This window comes from Punica granatum, chromosome 7 (genome assembly GCF_007655135.1).
Source record: "Punica granatum isolate Tunisia-2019 chromosome 7, ASM765513v2, whole genome shotgun sequence".
NCBI lineage: Eukaryota > Viridiplantae > Streptophyta > Magnoliopsida > Myrtales > Lythraceae > Punica > Punica granatum.
In genome coordinates this window covers 27,226,648-27,241,644 of record NC_045133.1, presented here as the reverse complement: position 1 = coordinate 27,241,644, position 14,997 = coordinate 27,226,648, and the positions used below count along the sequence as shown (strand labels likewise).

General features: G+C 43.2%; 3 protein-coding genes across 6 annotated transcripts; 1 reads left to right on the top strand and 2 right to left on the bottom strand.

Annotated features, from left to right (window-relative positions):
• The first annotated feature begins 2,984 nt into the window (after positions 1-2,984).
• LOC116213547 (putative multidrug resistance protein) lies at positions 2,985-7,701 on the top strand. The gene is made up of 7 exons (XM_031548544.1): positions 2,985-3,167; positions 3,315-3,369; positions 3,454-3,641; positions 3,765-4,222; positions 4,298-4,838; positions 4,962-6,934; positions 7,010-7,701. Exons 1-7 carry the CDS (start codon positions 2,985-2,987, stop codon positions 7,383-7,385), a joined length of 3,774 nt encoding a protein of 1,257 aa, XP_031404404.1. The 3' UTR covers positions 7,386-7,701.
• A 2,942-nt stretch (positions 7,702-10,643) lies between these two features.
• LOC116213548 (protein NDR1-like) lies at positions 10,644-11,683 on the bottom strand. The gene has a single exon (XM_031548545.1). The coding sequence runs from the start codon at positions 11,490-11,492 to the stop codon at positions 10,875-10,877; it is 618 nt and encodes a 205-aa protein (XP_031404405.1). The 5' UTR covers positions 11,493-11,683; the 3' UTR covers positions 10,644-10,874.
• Positions 11,684-11,813: 130 nt separating this feature from the next.
• Positions 11,814-14,409, bottom strand: LOC116213549 (trafficking protein particle complex subunit 3-like). Of its 4 annotated transcripts, none has more exons than XM_031548547.1 (8): positions 14,252-14,409; positions 13,585-13,688; positions 13,363-13,502; positions 13,162-13,179; positions 12,997-13,094; positions 12,696-12,795; positions 12,202-12,384; positions 11,814-12,114 (listed from the first exon to the last, which is right to left on the bottom strand). In XM_031548547.1, the coding sequence occupies exons 3-8, from the start codon at positions 13,417-13,419 to the stop codon at positions 11,992-11,994; spliced, it is 579 nt and encodes a 192-aa protein (XP_031404407.1). In that variant the 5' UTR covers positions 13,420-13,502; positions 13,585-13,688; positions 14,252-14,409; the 3' UTR covers positions 11,814-11,991. The 4 variants fall into 4 exon arrangements, with proteins under 4 accessions (XP_031404407.1, XP_031404406.1, XP_031404408.1 ...); XM_031548546.1 differs by having other exon boundaries at positions 13,363-13,478; XM_031548548.1 differs by lacking the exon at positions 13,162-13,179 and having other exon boundaries at positions 13,363-13,478; positions 14,252-14,408.
• Positions 14,410-14,997: the final 588 nt, after the last annotated feature.

Genomic DNA, 14,997 nt, shown 5'->3' with positions numbered 1-14,997 from the left:
TAAAATGATAGTTTACGCATTTTATCAAATATATTATATACTTTTTTTTATCAGTTATATCCCATGATTTATATTTTACTTCAAATTTATCCCTCCGTTATCTTTTTCGTCGACATCTAACGGCCGTTCTGACGTGGAGCCCACGTGACAAGTGGGAGCCCACTATCTCTCCACGTGTCACGTCAGTACGACCGTTAGATGTCGACGAAAAAGATAATGCCGTGATAGATTTGATGTAAAAAGTAAACCATGTGATAGATTTAACCAAAAAAACATATGATAAATTTGACAAAACGGATAAATCATGGGTCATTTTAGGTAAATTCCCCTTTAATTTTGAATGTCGTCTGAGGACTGGGAACATTAAACAGGGGACTCTGTTCTGTGGAGTCGGAGTTGGACATGTCCTGTGAGATGACCCATAAAGATGTCTCTAAAAACCGTTGTCCCAAGACAAAGACACTAGTTATGAATGGGAACCAGCAGAATGTGTACGCGTGACTCGCCATCTTGATCTCTTTAATGCTTTAATGCCCCGTTTGAATTATTAAACTAATTTTAGAATCATGATTTTGATTTTAATTCAACACACTACACAACAAAAATACACGTTTTCCAAGTTAAATTTATAATACTATCTCATTTGTCTTTTTCCACAATCAAAATCAAAACCATGATTCTAAAATCACACTAACAATTCAAACGTAACCTAAGTCTACCAGAGATTTTTTTTTCTTTTTCGAGTTTTGAACATTCAACGGATTGGTTAGACTAAGAACCAAGTTTTCGAAAGGCGTAATAATGTTTGGGAATTAGTTAGTTCTTGGAACTTCTTTCTTTATGCAGCGAAACTAAAGAACAATTGTAATATATTAATTCAGGCACGAATGTCAAAAAATAATATTCTATAACTTGTTAATTTTACGAATACCAGTGAATAAGCATCAATTCGTTCATTCAATCAATATCGAATTTGAAAAAATAGAGAAAATATTCTCTCGAATTTTTATTCAACCAAAACTACTGTTTTCAGCCCTAAAACTTACAACGCTTAAATAGGTTTAAACAAAATTATAACGAATGAAATGAAATTATAACGAAGGAAATAAACTATTCCGTAAAATAAACTATTCCATAAAATAAATTATTTCCTAAAAATTGCAAAAATGCCCAAATAACATAAAATTGTAAAAGCGCTCAAATAACATAAGATTGCCCGTTTTCTGTAACATCATTTCTAGATTGAGATATTTGAGGAAGAAACCTTCTTCTCTCCATAGGAAACTCTGAGCAACGTTATGAATGGATTAGTGTAAATAAACTATTCCGGTATATATATTTGTGTAGTGCTCTTCATCGACTCTTTCTCTGTTATGATGATCATCACATGTATTGCGGGTCGTCGGCGAACTCAGTTCACCGGATTCGAAGAAAAAGAGAGCTTGACCATAAGGCGATATATACGGGTTTAAATCAATGTAAGCTGATTTGGTAGGTCCACCAACCAAGCAGACTGGGTCAGCCCTGGAACGTTTCGACTGATGATGAAAGCCGAAGGACTTGCAAGGAGAGGGAAGAAAGTGGGCCGGGCCTGCGGACTTCATCCATAGACATGGATCGCTTTGTAAGCCCGAAATCTCTAATGCCCCGTGCCCGGGTCTATTTTCTTTCTTCCCGGAGTTTTAAGGCTTCTACTCAACGTGATGTTACTTTCTACTAAAGCTACAGCATAGTTTTTTTTTTTTTTTTTCCTTTGGATGAGTGAGCTACAGCATAATTTAATGTTTTCAAGAGTTTGAATAATTCATGATGAAATTATCTCTTTCGTTCTTGCGTGAGGTTTAGGGAATTTAAGGCAAGATCAGTCGATTCATGTCGGCATTGAAGAAATTCCAAGTCCTAAACGACATCTATTGCAAACAAGCAGCATAGAAATGAAAGAATGAGGAAGCCTGCTGACGGGTTCAACAGCATTGTGGTGGCATAAGTTTGTTGTTCCGATGAACGGAGATATTGCAGATAGATTATTCGGAGTGGCCCACAGAGTGAAAATCTTGCAAGAAGGAAATGTTCTTTGATTGCTGACAAACAAGAACAAGATAATTTGCTTAATTCAACGAGAAAAATAAAATAATGATCGGTTGCATTGACAGTTGAGGACAGCCTTCATCGTTTCTCATGCAATATATTATTTCATAATTTTGTTTTGGTTTTTCTGGCCTGATGCTAAAGTGCAGGCAAGAGGAATCACAACTCAAACCGTAAGGTATCAAACCCCGAAGTTTGTCTCATAGCCATGTATTCTCCTCACAAACGACTGATGACAAAGCCACAATTCATCTCGCAGTATCCCAACTCGTACAGTAAAACCATTGCTCGTAAATTTCAATACCGAATAGATTCTTAGGAAAGACTACAATCCACTCAGGCCGAAAAGCTATGGACCGGGGGTGGCAGGTGAGGATACCGTGAAAAGGGTAACTCTCCTGCTTAAAATAATATATTAAATGAAATAACATCAAAATCATCATCAGAGCGATGATATTAATAAATTTATATAATATATTGAACCATAAATTCCAGCAAACACAGAAAAGTCATTCTTCTAACTCCATTTGTTGGCTTTCTAAAGCTGAAGGAAACAGAGAAACGACATAGGAATAAACTGATGAAGAAGGAGAGACCAGCTGTTTGGAGCTTTGGGAATCCAACATTCATGGCATGACCAAAGCATACTACCAAAGCCGGCTTTATTAATGCTACTAAATCGTCCAGCTGCTTGTCGCATATGAAGGGGAAAATGTATATGGACAGTGAAAAAGATAAGTGCCCGCGACGAGATGGATCAGCGTACAGTTACATTAAAGCTACTTGTCCATATAAAAGAAACGGTTGGTGTGTTTTAGTGCAGAAGTCGAGATGTTCATGAACTACTTGGAGTAGGGTGGGTTGTTGTAGTTTGGTCAAAAAAGGATCTGTTAGAGATGAGGAGCAAAGATAGCATGTTTAGGTACGCAGATCGGCTGGACAAGATGCTGATGCTGTTCGGGACTCTGGGAAGCATCGGAGATGGGTTGCAGTACCCTTTGATGATGTTTGTAGTCAGCAAAGTTATCAATGAATATGGGAGAGAGAATGGCTCAGTTTCTATGGACACTGTCAATAAGGTAAATTCCATCGTGCCCGAACAAACTTTTGGGGACGGAATAATTTGTTTAAATACAGGAGAGGCAGGGAAGATCTTTTTGAACTTCAACTATATACATTTGTACGTGGAATCTTCTCTTGTGCTAACTTATATTTGTAACTTCCAGTATGCGCTTAAGCTGCTATATGTTGCGATTCTAGTCGGCCTCTCTGCTTTTGTCGGTAAGTTGCATCCTTAAAACATAAACATCTTTGGTTCCATAATGATCTCCCCTGACATTGATTCGTCGTCATTTCTTTGTGCAGAGGGACTTTGTTGGTCAAGAACTGCCGAAAGACAAACTTCTCGTATGAGAACAGCATACCTGAAATCAGTCCTTAGGCAAGAAGTCAGTTTCTTTGACACACAAGAAGCTGGTTCCTCAACCACATACAAAGTGGTCACGACCATATCTGCCGATGCCAACTCGATCCAAGTTGCTATCTGCGAAAAGGTAATAACCCATAGAAGCAACTGAGAAATTTATCCTCGTCACAAGCATATGTTAGAGCCGACATATTCGACAACATCCTTGCTAAGAACTAAAGTTAAGCGGCTCTGTTTTTTTTCCCTGCAGATACCAGATTGCCTTGCATACATGTCGACCTTCGTATTCTGCCTCCTGTTTGCATTCATACTATCATGGAAACTCGCTCTAGCAGCCTTTCCCTTCACAATCTTGTTTATTGTCCCTGCTCTCGTGTTTGGAAAGCTCATGATGGACCTCACAATGAAGATGATCGAATCATATGGAGTTGCAGGTGGGATTGCAGAACAGGCGATATCTTCGATCAGGACTGTGTACGCTTATGTGGGAGAGTATCAGACACTTGATAAGTTCAGTTCCGCGCTTCAGAAGACAATGGAGCTCGGGATAAGGCAAGGTTTTGCGAAAGGACTGATGCTAGGAAGCATGGGGATCATTTATGTCGGATGGGCATTTCAGGCTTGGGTTGGAACAATCTTGGTGAGCGATAAGGGCGAGAAGGGAGGAACTATCTTTGTGGCTGGAATCTGTGTTATCATGGGAGGATTGTAAGTAACACTTCTAACGTGATTCTTGTATGTGATTGGGTCTGTTACTGAGAAATTTTTTTTACTGTAACTTAGGTGTGTGTTGAGCGCACTTCCGAACCTAACTGCCATCACAGAGGCAAGCACATCGACTACCCGTATCTTTGAGATGATTGATCGGACTCCTAGCATAGATACAGAAGATAAGAAGGGAAAGGCTTTATCATATGTTAGGGGAGAAATCGAATTCAAGGACATCTACTTCAATTACCCATCAAGACCCGATACTCCGATCCTGCAGGGGCTTAACTTCAAGGCTCCAGCTGGCCAGAGTGTGGGCCTCATTGGGGGCAGTGGTTCAGGCAAGTCTACTATCATTGCACTCCTTCAGCGGTTCTATGATCCGATTGAGGGGGAGATTCTATTGGATGGGTACAAAATTAGAAGGCTTCAGCTCAAGTGGTTGAGATCACTGATGGGCTTGGTAAATCAAGAACCGGTTCTCTTTGCGACGTCGATAAAGGAGAACATACTGTTCGGGAAGGAAGGAGCAACAATGGAGGAAGTTATGACAGCAGCAAAGGCCGGCAATGCCCATGACTTCATATCTAAGCTACCCGATGGATACGAAACTCAGGTGAACAGATTATTCTTTTGTTTTTGCCATTAAACTGATATTCTCGAGAGCTTAAACTTGTAGGATAATGCACCTGAAGTGATATCGCAAATGATCTAATAATCACCTTGGATTGATCACCAGGTGGGGCAATTCGGGTTTCAATTGTCAGGCGGACAAAAGCAGAGGATCGCCATTGCTAGAGCTCTGATCAGGGAACCGAAGATTCTTCTGCTTGACGAAGCCACAAGTGCCCTGGACAATCAGTCTGAGAAGATAGTCCAGGAGGCGATTGATAAGGCCTCAGTTGGAAGAACAACGATCATCATTGCTCACCGGCTATCTACAATTCGCCGAGCGGACCTTATCGTGGTCCTCCAAGCAGGAAAAGTTGTTGAGTCGGGGTCGCACAACGAGCTGATCCACATCAATGACGGGGAGGGCGGCGAGTACCTGAGGATGGTAAAGCTGCAACAGAATATGGCAGCATCCACAAATGAAGAAACTGTCAATGCCACCCCGAGCCGCCAAATCGGAGGAAGAAATCACCACCACTGGACCAATCCCGCCCCAAGCCCAGTGAGTGTCAGGTCGAGCATTCACAGCACTCCTGCACTGAACCCCATGAGCCCTGGACTCTCCTTCAGCGCACCCTACTCCTATACAGTTCAGTATGACCTTGACGAAAGCGAAGAAGAAGACTATGAGAAAAAATCATCTTATCCTCCACCGTCCCAATGGCGCCTGCTCAAAATGAACAGGCCGGAGTGGATGCAGGGTCTGGTTGGGTGCTTGGCTGCAATAGGCTCAGGAGCGGTCCAGCCCATCAATGCCTACATTGTGGGGTCCCTAATCTCAAACTACTTCCGGACCGACAAGTCCGAGATGAAGTCAAAGTCCCGAGAGTACAGCTTCATATTCCTAGGAATTGCCGCCCTCAACTTCCTCACAAGCCTTGTCCAGCACTACAACTTTGCCGTCATGGGTGAGAAGCTCACAAGGAGAGTACGGGAAACTCTACTGGAAAGGCTCATGACTTTTGAGGTAGGGTGGTTCGATCAAGACGAGAACACAAGTGCTGCAATCTGTGCAAGGATTGCCACAGAGGCAAACATGGTCCGTTCTATTGTTGGGGATAGGATGTCCCTTTTGGTGCAGGCGATATTCGGATCTTGCTTTGCTTATGCTCTTGGGCTCGTACTGACATGGCGGTTGACCCTCGTGATGATCGCGGTGCAGCCATTAGTCATCGGGAGTTTCTATGCTCGGAGCGTGCTCATGAAAAGCATGGCTGGAAAAGCCCAGAAGGCCCAGAAAGAAGGAAGCCAGCTTGCAAGTGAGGCTGCTATCAACCACCGGACCATAACTGCCTTCTCGTCTCAGAAACGGATCCTCGGACTCTTCAAGGCCACCTTGAATGGCCCACGACAAGAGAGCGTCAAACAGTCATGGTATGCTGGAATCGGGCTGTTCAGCTCCCAATTCTTTAACACGGCATCAGTGGCTTTATCGTATTGGTATGGTGGAAAGCTACTGACAGAAGGTTTAATAACACCGGAGCACCTTTTCCAGTCGTTCCTAATACTGGTTTTTACTGCATATATTATTGCTGATGCTGGGAGCATGACTAATGATTTGTCCAAGGGAAGCAACGCAATTAGGGCAGTTTTCGCAGTCCTAGACAGAAAACCCGAAATTGATCCTGATAGTACATGGGGAGTTGATGTTAAGAAAACCATCCGGGGCAATGTAGAGCTGAGAGATGTCTTCTTCTCGTACCCTGCAAGGCCCGACCAGCTGATCTTCAAGGGCCTGAGCCTAAAGATACGAGCAGGAAAGACTGTGGCATTGGTTGGACCAAGTGGTTCAGGAAAATCTACCATCATTGGGCTGATTGAGAGATTCTACGATCCAATAAAGGGGTCTGTGCTCATCGATGGACAGGACATAAAGAACTATAACTTGAGGATCTTAAGGTTGCACATCGCTCTGGTCAGTCAAGAGCCAACCCTTTTTGCGGGAACTATCCGGGAAAACATCACCTATGGGAAAGAAGGTGCAAAGGAGTCAGAAATAAGGAAGGCGGCTGTTCTTGCAAATGCTCACGAATTCATAAGGTAAGGACATTGGAACTGACCTTTGAAACATGAAGCTGGACTGTGAGATCATCTTGTTCTTTTCCTTCATTTCAGTGGCATGAAAGACGGATATGACACGTACTGCGGAGAGAGGGGGGTCCAGCTATCAGGAGGCCAGAAGCAGAGGATCGCACTAGCTCGGGCAATACTGAAGAACCCATCCATCCTCTTACTCGACGAGGCAACAAGTGCACTTGACAGTGTGTCTGAGAGCTTGGTCCAGGAAGCACTGGAGAAGATGATGGTGGACAGGACGTGCGTAGTGGTGGCCCACAGGCTCTCGACGATACAGAAGTCCGATTCCATTGCCGTCATCAAGAATGGAAAAGTCGCAGAGCAAGGCTCCCACAATGAGCTGATCTCGCTGGGACGTGGCGGAACCTACTATTCATTAGTCAAATCTCAAGGCAGCAACTCCCCATATCGTTAACAAGCAGAATGCAGTCCTCTCATATTGTATCATCTCGTTCTTATGCGTTAAGAGTTTTTTTTGTATAAGTGAGTGTTAAGATTTAGGAACTGAGTTTTTGTGTATATACGAAGTCGAACTTGGGCTTCAACTCGGAAAGACGGGGGAGGGCGCACTTGCCCCGTGTTTTCCAGCAAGCACCAGGAAAAATAAAATGTAAAGAAAAGCTCATGGAAGATGGTGTAAGTTTTTGGTGTTCCAAGTAGCAGTTTCATTTTCTGGTGAAGTACAGAACAATAAAATAAGACAAAGGGGGAATTTCCTGGTGTTTGCTGGACCAGATAGCTTTTTCTGGTGAAGTAGCTTTTTTCTAAGTAATTCAGATGATCCTTACGAAGGATTGATCAGAGAGGATTGGGATATGATGGGAACTGAAGCATTGAAGAGGATGTCTGAGATTTTTGTTGAAGCAGTACGTACTGAGCTTGCGGATTCAACTAAGGCGGATAGGATTGTTCAAGCTATCGGTGCAGTGGTTGGAGAATCAAGAGTGTTGGTCGATTCTAGGATGAATGGAGGAAATGTAGTAGCGCGTTCTTCTTAGGGTGCTCAGGTTCAGTGCAACACCTCAGTCTCTCCAGGTATCCTTTCACAAAAAACCTGGAGTTAGATGCTCATGGCTGATTCTCGTAAATTGAAGTTTCATGAACCGGAAGTAATGAATGGTAAGAAGGCGGTTAAGTTGCCGAAGTCGATCATCGATGTGGGAGTAGAGAGATGGCGAAATGCTTTGGTAGGACAAATGATTGGGCAGCAACATGGTCTCAGTAAGGTCTATTCTATTATCATTTTTATGTGGGGAAAGAAGGGGGGTATCAATATTCTAGAGTTAGAAAATGGACTAATTCAGTTTGATTTGCCTTCTGCTGAGGTTAGAGATTGGGTAATTAGAAGTGGACCCTGGCATATTCACCATAGCCCAGTGATTTTGAGGCCATGGAAGCAGCACTTACAGGCTATTGATTTTGAAAAGAAGAAGATGCCGGTATGGGTCCAGTTGGTTGGAGTTCCACTTGAGTTGATGACTTATGAAGGGCTTGGATATATTGCAAGTGGTCTGGGAGTTCCTTTGTGCCTAGACAAAGCTACTGAGAATGTATCTAAGGCGCATGTAGCAAGAGTCTGTGTTGAGATGGAGATGTCTGATGAAATGCCTAAGGAGATACCCATTATTCTTGAAGATGGAGTTTCATTGAATATCAAAGTGGAATATCTGGGGAAGAATTTTCCCAGGGGAGCACAAAAGGCTGACGTGAAGAAAAGATGGGTTCAGAAGACAATGGTTGGAGAGGAAGCTATAAGTGAGAAGCCTACAGGAGGGGAGTTGAGAATTGTGGAGCTTGAGGGCAATCTTGAAAAAGGGATTGTTCCTGCTGTTGAGCCAATGAAGGCAACAGAGGCTCCTGTGTCACCTATTTCTGAAAAGGTGAAGTCTCCTATTAAGAATGAGTCTGAAAAGACTATGATTAGAGCTGCTAGCAATGGGCCAGTGAAGATATCCGGGGAAAAAAGGGAAAGAAGTTGCTGGAAAAGGGGGTACTGGGGCTCCATCAGCAGTTGAGACCACCAATATGTTCTCAGTGCTGGCTGATGCAACTGATCCACCAAATTCAAGTATTGCTTCCTTTTCTGGGACATCAAGACCTTCTAGGGCTGCTGCGCAAGGAGTGAATGTCCTCTTGCAGAATATCAAACAGCAGAAATGGAGGAGAATAAACAAAAAGCAGGGTAATGGAGTGGCTGAATTGGCTGTTAAGTCTTCAAAGCCTCTCCCTAGCCCTCCCAATGATTAAGATCCTTATGCCGGAATGTTAAGGGATTTAATAAGCCCTTTAAGCAGCTAGAGGTTAGAAAGCTAGCTGTTAAGCACCAAGTAAATGTTATTTGCATTTTAGAGACCAGAGTCCAAGAGAATAAAATGCAGGAAATTATGGACGAAGTTTTTGTTGGATGGAAGTTGTCTCATAGCTATGTTCATTCCCCTCTTGGTAGGATATGGGCGCTGCATGATGAGAGGGTTTCTGTGTCTATTTTGGAGAGTCATGGGCAATGTATTAAGGAGTGGGGAGATGAAGTTCTTTTCTTCATTTGTGTATGCTGCCAAACTTCCTGGGGAGAGGATTGCTTTGTGGAGATCATTGGTCAGTTTTTATAGTTTGGTTGGCAGTGCTCCTTGGTGTGTGGTAGGTGACTTTAATGTGGTTAAGGATGCTTGTGAGGCCACTAATGCAGATACTAGTCTTCTTCTAGGGATGCCTGAATTTAAAAGTATGTTGGAAGAGACTGATTTGCAGGATCATCCTTGCGTTGGTAATTTTTTAACATAATAAAAGAGTGGAGGATCCTATTGCTCGGAAATTAGATAGAGTGTTGGTCAATGAAAATCGGACTAGTTGGTTTCCAGGATCCTTTCTTAGTTCGTTAATATCTGATCACTGTCCTAGCCTTACAGTGATAATGAAGGAGGGATCTCGAGGCAGGAAGCCATTCAATTTTTTTAATTTCTGGATTGGACTGGACAGCTAGAAACCTTAAGGGTAAGTCCTTGAGAATGATCATTGCTAAGATTGTTTGGCATGCCTTCATCTACTATGTATGGAAGTGTAGGAATGATAGGATTTTTTTTTGGATATTGCCCCCTCGATGAAGGTATTCTGGCTTGTGTTAAAAGTGCAGCAATGAGTAGAGTGATGGGGACAAAAGAGCTGCGGAGGAAAATCCATAGCAGTAGTCCGAGAATTATTAGAGTGCTTTGGGGGGGGGGGGTGGATTTCTCAGTAATCTGTCATCTTTATCTTGAGTATGTGCCTTTGAGCTTGGGTTTAAGCTCTATAGTCTTTTTTCGATCCGATTGTTTGAATACACTTTACCAACTGGGCTAAATAGCTGGGGATATCAGGCCTGCGTGCCATTTCTTTCGGCTTGCATGCCACTTTGTGAAATGGTTGCTATAGAGCTTGTGTGAAATGGTCTGGGCAGAATGGGTTTATGGGGTTAATAAGTGAAGCCCAGTTTGGTAGTTTTGTTGGTTTTATAAATGTTCAATAAAGAGCGCTGTTATGACATTGTTATGTCCTCGGAAGCTTTCAGGAAACATCAATGAAACTGCTCCATTGACGACAGCCTTTGTACATACATCAAAGAGATTACCAGGAAGTTTACACAATATAAACTTTTCTCCTCAATGTCAAGATCTGTCATTTCCTAGAAGAAACTCAGTAAATCAACTCATTCGGTGTTACTTCAATTTATCCAGAAATCGATCAGATTACAGGCTATCAGTACTCGAATCTCCTTATCTAAAGGGAAAATCAACGTGATTCAATCCTTCGAGCCAATTGTACAGCATATGCATTTTCGGGCGATGCAGAAACTGACAGGGGAAAAATTGCAACTTTAACCTCCCAACAGCAAGCTAAAAGACCGTGAAATGGAACTGGACTCAGTTCATCAAAAATTGAGCAAACCCAACGCTAAAACACCAAGGAAGATCGCGACTTTTCCGCATTGAATCCCAATCTCCGCAACACCCGATTTGAGCTTGATATCACGCTTCGAGTTCTTGGCCCCGAACTCGTTCACAGTGACATTGGCCCTCACTGCCAACTTATGCCTCTTGGTCTTCCAAAACACGATCTTGAACCTCACCCGTGTAGACAGATCAACCCGAAAGACCGCAGAATCGTTCCTCGCGGCCACATGGGTCCAGTTCAACCCGGTGGTGTCCACGGTTACTTTCTTGGTGGCCTTCTTCTGGTACCCCTGGTAGAACCCAGGGACCATCCCCTGCCAGAGAGAGTTCTTCGAGTCGTTGAAGGAGCGGACCGTGACGTTGATGGGGTCGTAGTAGACGCCCTTCTCCTTGTTGCCGTTTTTGAGCCTCAGGTCCATGAAGATGGTGGCGTTGCCGGGAGAGCTGAGTGACCTGTTGAGGGCGGGGAGGTAGAAGTTCTTGATCGAGCAGGACGGCTTCTCGGCCCGGAGGGTGAGCCACATGAAGAGGACCGTGAGCCCGACCGTGAGGATGAAGCTGAGGCAGCACTTGCAGCAGCCACCGGACTGCGACATGGTCTCCTCTCCGCCGAGAAAGCTTTCTTTCCGGTGCTGATTGAGGTTCGTTTTCTGCTGCCAAATGGGCCAATGGAAGTAGAAATACTTTAATATTCGGCAAGTTGAGGTGAGTCAACGCTGGTCGTCTTTTTTTATTGCTTATCTCACACTGCACTGATTGGTCCGAACAATTGCTCTGTCCATGGGCCACGTGCGGTCACTTTACAGGCTGTCACAACGAATTTGCGAAATCCCCGCTTTAGCCTTTGGCCCTCTCAATGATTTTCCATTTGAACTATACGAACTCTTATTTGCCCGACAGATTTCATGGCGACGACGTAATGCAGTGCGTGATTCGATTTATGTTGTTGAAACTTGAAACATAACAAATATCCAATTTGAAACTGTCAACATGAAGAAACAATGCTTACACGCTACGCAACATTCTTCGGAAGACAAAAACACTGAACAATTAATTCTTGATCTCGGATATGGATAGAGAGCATGGAGACCGAGATCATTCATCATCTTTGTAGGGATACTCTTCTGGGACTAGCTTCAGAAGCTTCACCTGCAGCTCATACGCATCGTCCCCTCGAAGGACGTCACGGGTCCATGTGATTTCAGTCTTCATGGACACCTGAAAAAAGGGGAGAAAAAAAAAATACACATCAACACATTCTGGCTAGGATGTGAAACTTACAGCAGAATGTCGGACTGGACTTACCATCTCCAAGGCACCTCTGATGACTCCACTTAAGACGTTACAATAGTAAAGACCTTGGCACGTGTCGGGCAGCTCCACAAAGTCGACCAGGGGATTGTCCTCCAAAACTATACTGCAACATGTCCCATCAGCATCCCAATTCGTCACGGATGCCGTGACCCCTAAAAACATCTTAAATCCAACCTGTAGCAAATTGATGTTTACCGATTACAAATAATAAAATTATATGTACAGAAGTAGAGATCCAACCAAAATTGGAACCATTCATCATATGAAGCATGAGGCCAAAGCCAGCAGTTCTGTGTCTAATATGCTTCTAAGTAATCTATGAATCTATGAAGCATTTCTATCATGGTCATGATGACGATGTTCAAGAAACTGAATAGCATATAATGACCTGATATAATAAGTGTGTGAGAAGTTGACCTCAAATGGAGACTATTTGTCTTGAAACACCACTTAGAACAATAATGAAGCAGGAAAGAACTAGGAACCTTTGCAATTGTTTCAGCTGTCTCCTTGAAATCAACACATCTGGAGACATTGGCTTTTGCCAAAAATTCATCGATCAATCGGATGCCAATATTGTAACCCCTGCAATATGATTAAAAGTCAAAAGTATTTCATTAAAAGGCACTATTAACAGCATGAGACCAAATGTCCTGCACAAAATCAGACATCTAGGATGATTCTAAAAGAACATAATTTGCCCGAGTTTTAATGAAGTCAACACAGTTCTGAGAAAAGCTAAAACATCATTTGCTTGCCAAAAAAATATAAGCAACAAAACCATACATTTGATCGAGCTGTTTGTTCACTTCGTCAACTTCCTCCAGGTCTGTCAGCAATTGACGCACAATCGCTCCGTAAGTTAAAGTGAAGAGCTCAGCATTCTGCACCATGTAGATGCAATCACTGAGTTATCAGAAAATCTTAGGAGAAGTGTTGTCGGAATTCAACCTGTAAGGCACTGCAAGTCTGCAAATAGCAAATGGAGGAAAGAAGAGTTGCAAGAATAATTTGGAAAAACATACAAAAATTGGAATAGGAACGTTTATAATCGACATCCTCCCTCAAATGACAATTTCGCAAGATCAACCTGATTTTATATCAAAACTTAAGTTCCCTTTTACTATAATAGCAGGACCCCTTGTTGCTTACCACGTGCTCAACGCTCGCAAAGATTGCATCACCAGATCGAGGAGCAGCAGCAGGCATGTTTCTCAAGGTTCTTGTATTGTCCCCAAAGCCACCACCTGTTGTGCTGCCCACTAAACCTGCAGGTAGATAAAGATCCAAAACTACTTTCCTCTATGTTTTCCAAAACAAAAAGAGATGGTAAGTAACGAGAATGTAACTCGACCAAGGAGATCGAGGTAATACCAGAAGAAAGGGAGCAAATTGAATACTGCAGCTGGGCAATGCAGGACAGTCGAGCAGTGATTGTAACACTGAGGATTTCCACCAACTTGGAATCGAGTAGTCAGCTAGTGGAAAAGATCGAAGAGGGGAAAGGGGGTAAATCGATTAAGTCAAGCTGCAATTTTTCTCAGAGGAGAAAAAAAGAACAAGAAGAAGAGCTAATTTTTCATTCATCAAATGGTCAAGACAATGCAACACGGGAAGCAAGATAAAGATTTTCTCCGAACTATATACTCTTGTGTTGAGAGTCCGAGGAAGCTCTAGGAAGCATCTTCACAATTTATCCAAGAACCATGCCTCAGAATAAATTTCGATTACATATACAAGCAAGCGCTTTGCAAACAAAATGGCGCAGAAAGTTAGCTTCCAGTGAGCAAAATTGCAGATGAGACCAAAACCAGACAACGCCAAATTGCCAATTCCGTGATCCACGAAAGAAAGATAAATTTCGCGGAGGAATAGCGCAGGGACATCACATCGATCCAATCAGTTATACATTGTTCCCCCAAAAATGCATCATTTGCAGCTGCTCAGGCATCATTAAGAAGATCACGAACTATCCCAAATCAAAGAGTACATCTCAGGTTCTCAACTCTGACAGTCGAGGTGAATGGAGAAAGGCGCTTACAGTTAGACGTCCACCGGAACGGAGATCGACGGCAGGAGGTCGCCGGAGCTAGATCGCGATCATGTACGTCAACTTCCCACTTCAGCTTCTGCCGAGGCGACCGCGTGGACTGAGAAGCATATCATGTGCGTCTGTAATGGCAATGGCGGGAGTTTGGGCCCTGAATTGCCACTAACTTGGTCCAAGGAAGTAAATCTAAGGCCCATATAGTTGGGCTCTTCGATCGAGCCCATGATAACTTTCTTCCCCCTGCCAAAGCCCATTTTCCTCTCGACTTCTCCATGATTGGGCTTTGGGATTTGTATAATTCGTATTCAAATTGACATATGCTTTGCCGTTTTCTTTTGTTTTAGTTCACTCGTTGGGCTCAAGAAATGGATATTCCAAGTGGTTGGTTACAAGCAAGTGGAAGGAATGAATGGCTATTCTCGAGTCTTCTAATCCAAAGATCGATGATCTTCCTACCACTCGAAGGTGGTTCATGTGTTGAGATACGTTATCCCACATCGAAAAATTGAGAAAGAAACCACAAGCTTATATGAGATTTGGATACAGTAACCTATTAGCTTAAGTTTTTGGGTTGCAGATGGGTTCAAGTCCATGTAAGCCCAAGTGAGTATTTTACATGGTATCAGAGCGGGTTATGCTTCCGTATGCCTACGCGCGTATGCGCATGGACTCACACCACGCCAGGCCCAGTATGTCGAGTGCAGCCAAAGTGTATGCCTCGTGTTAGTCCCCCCCTT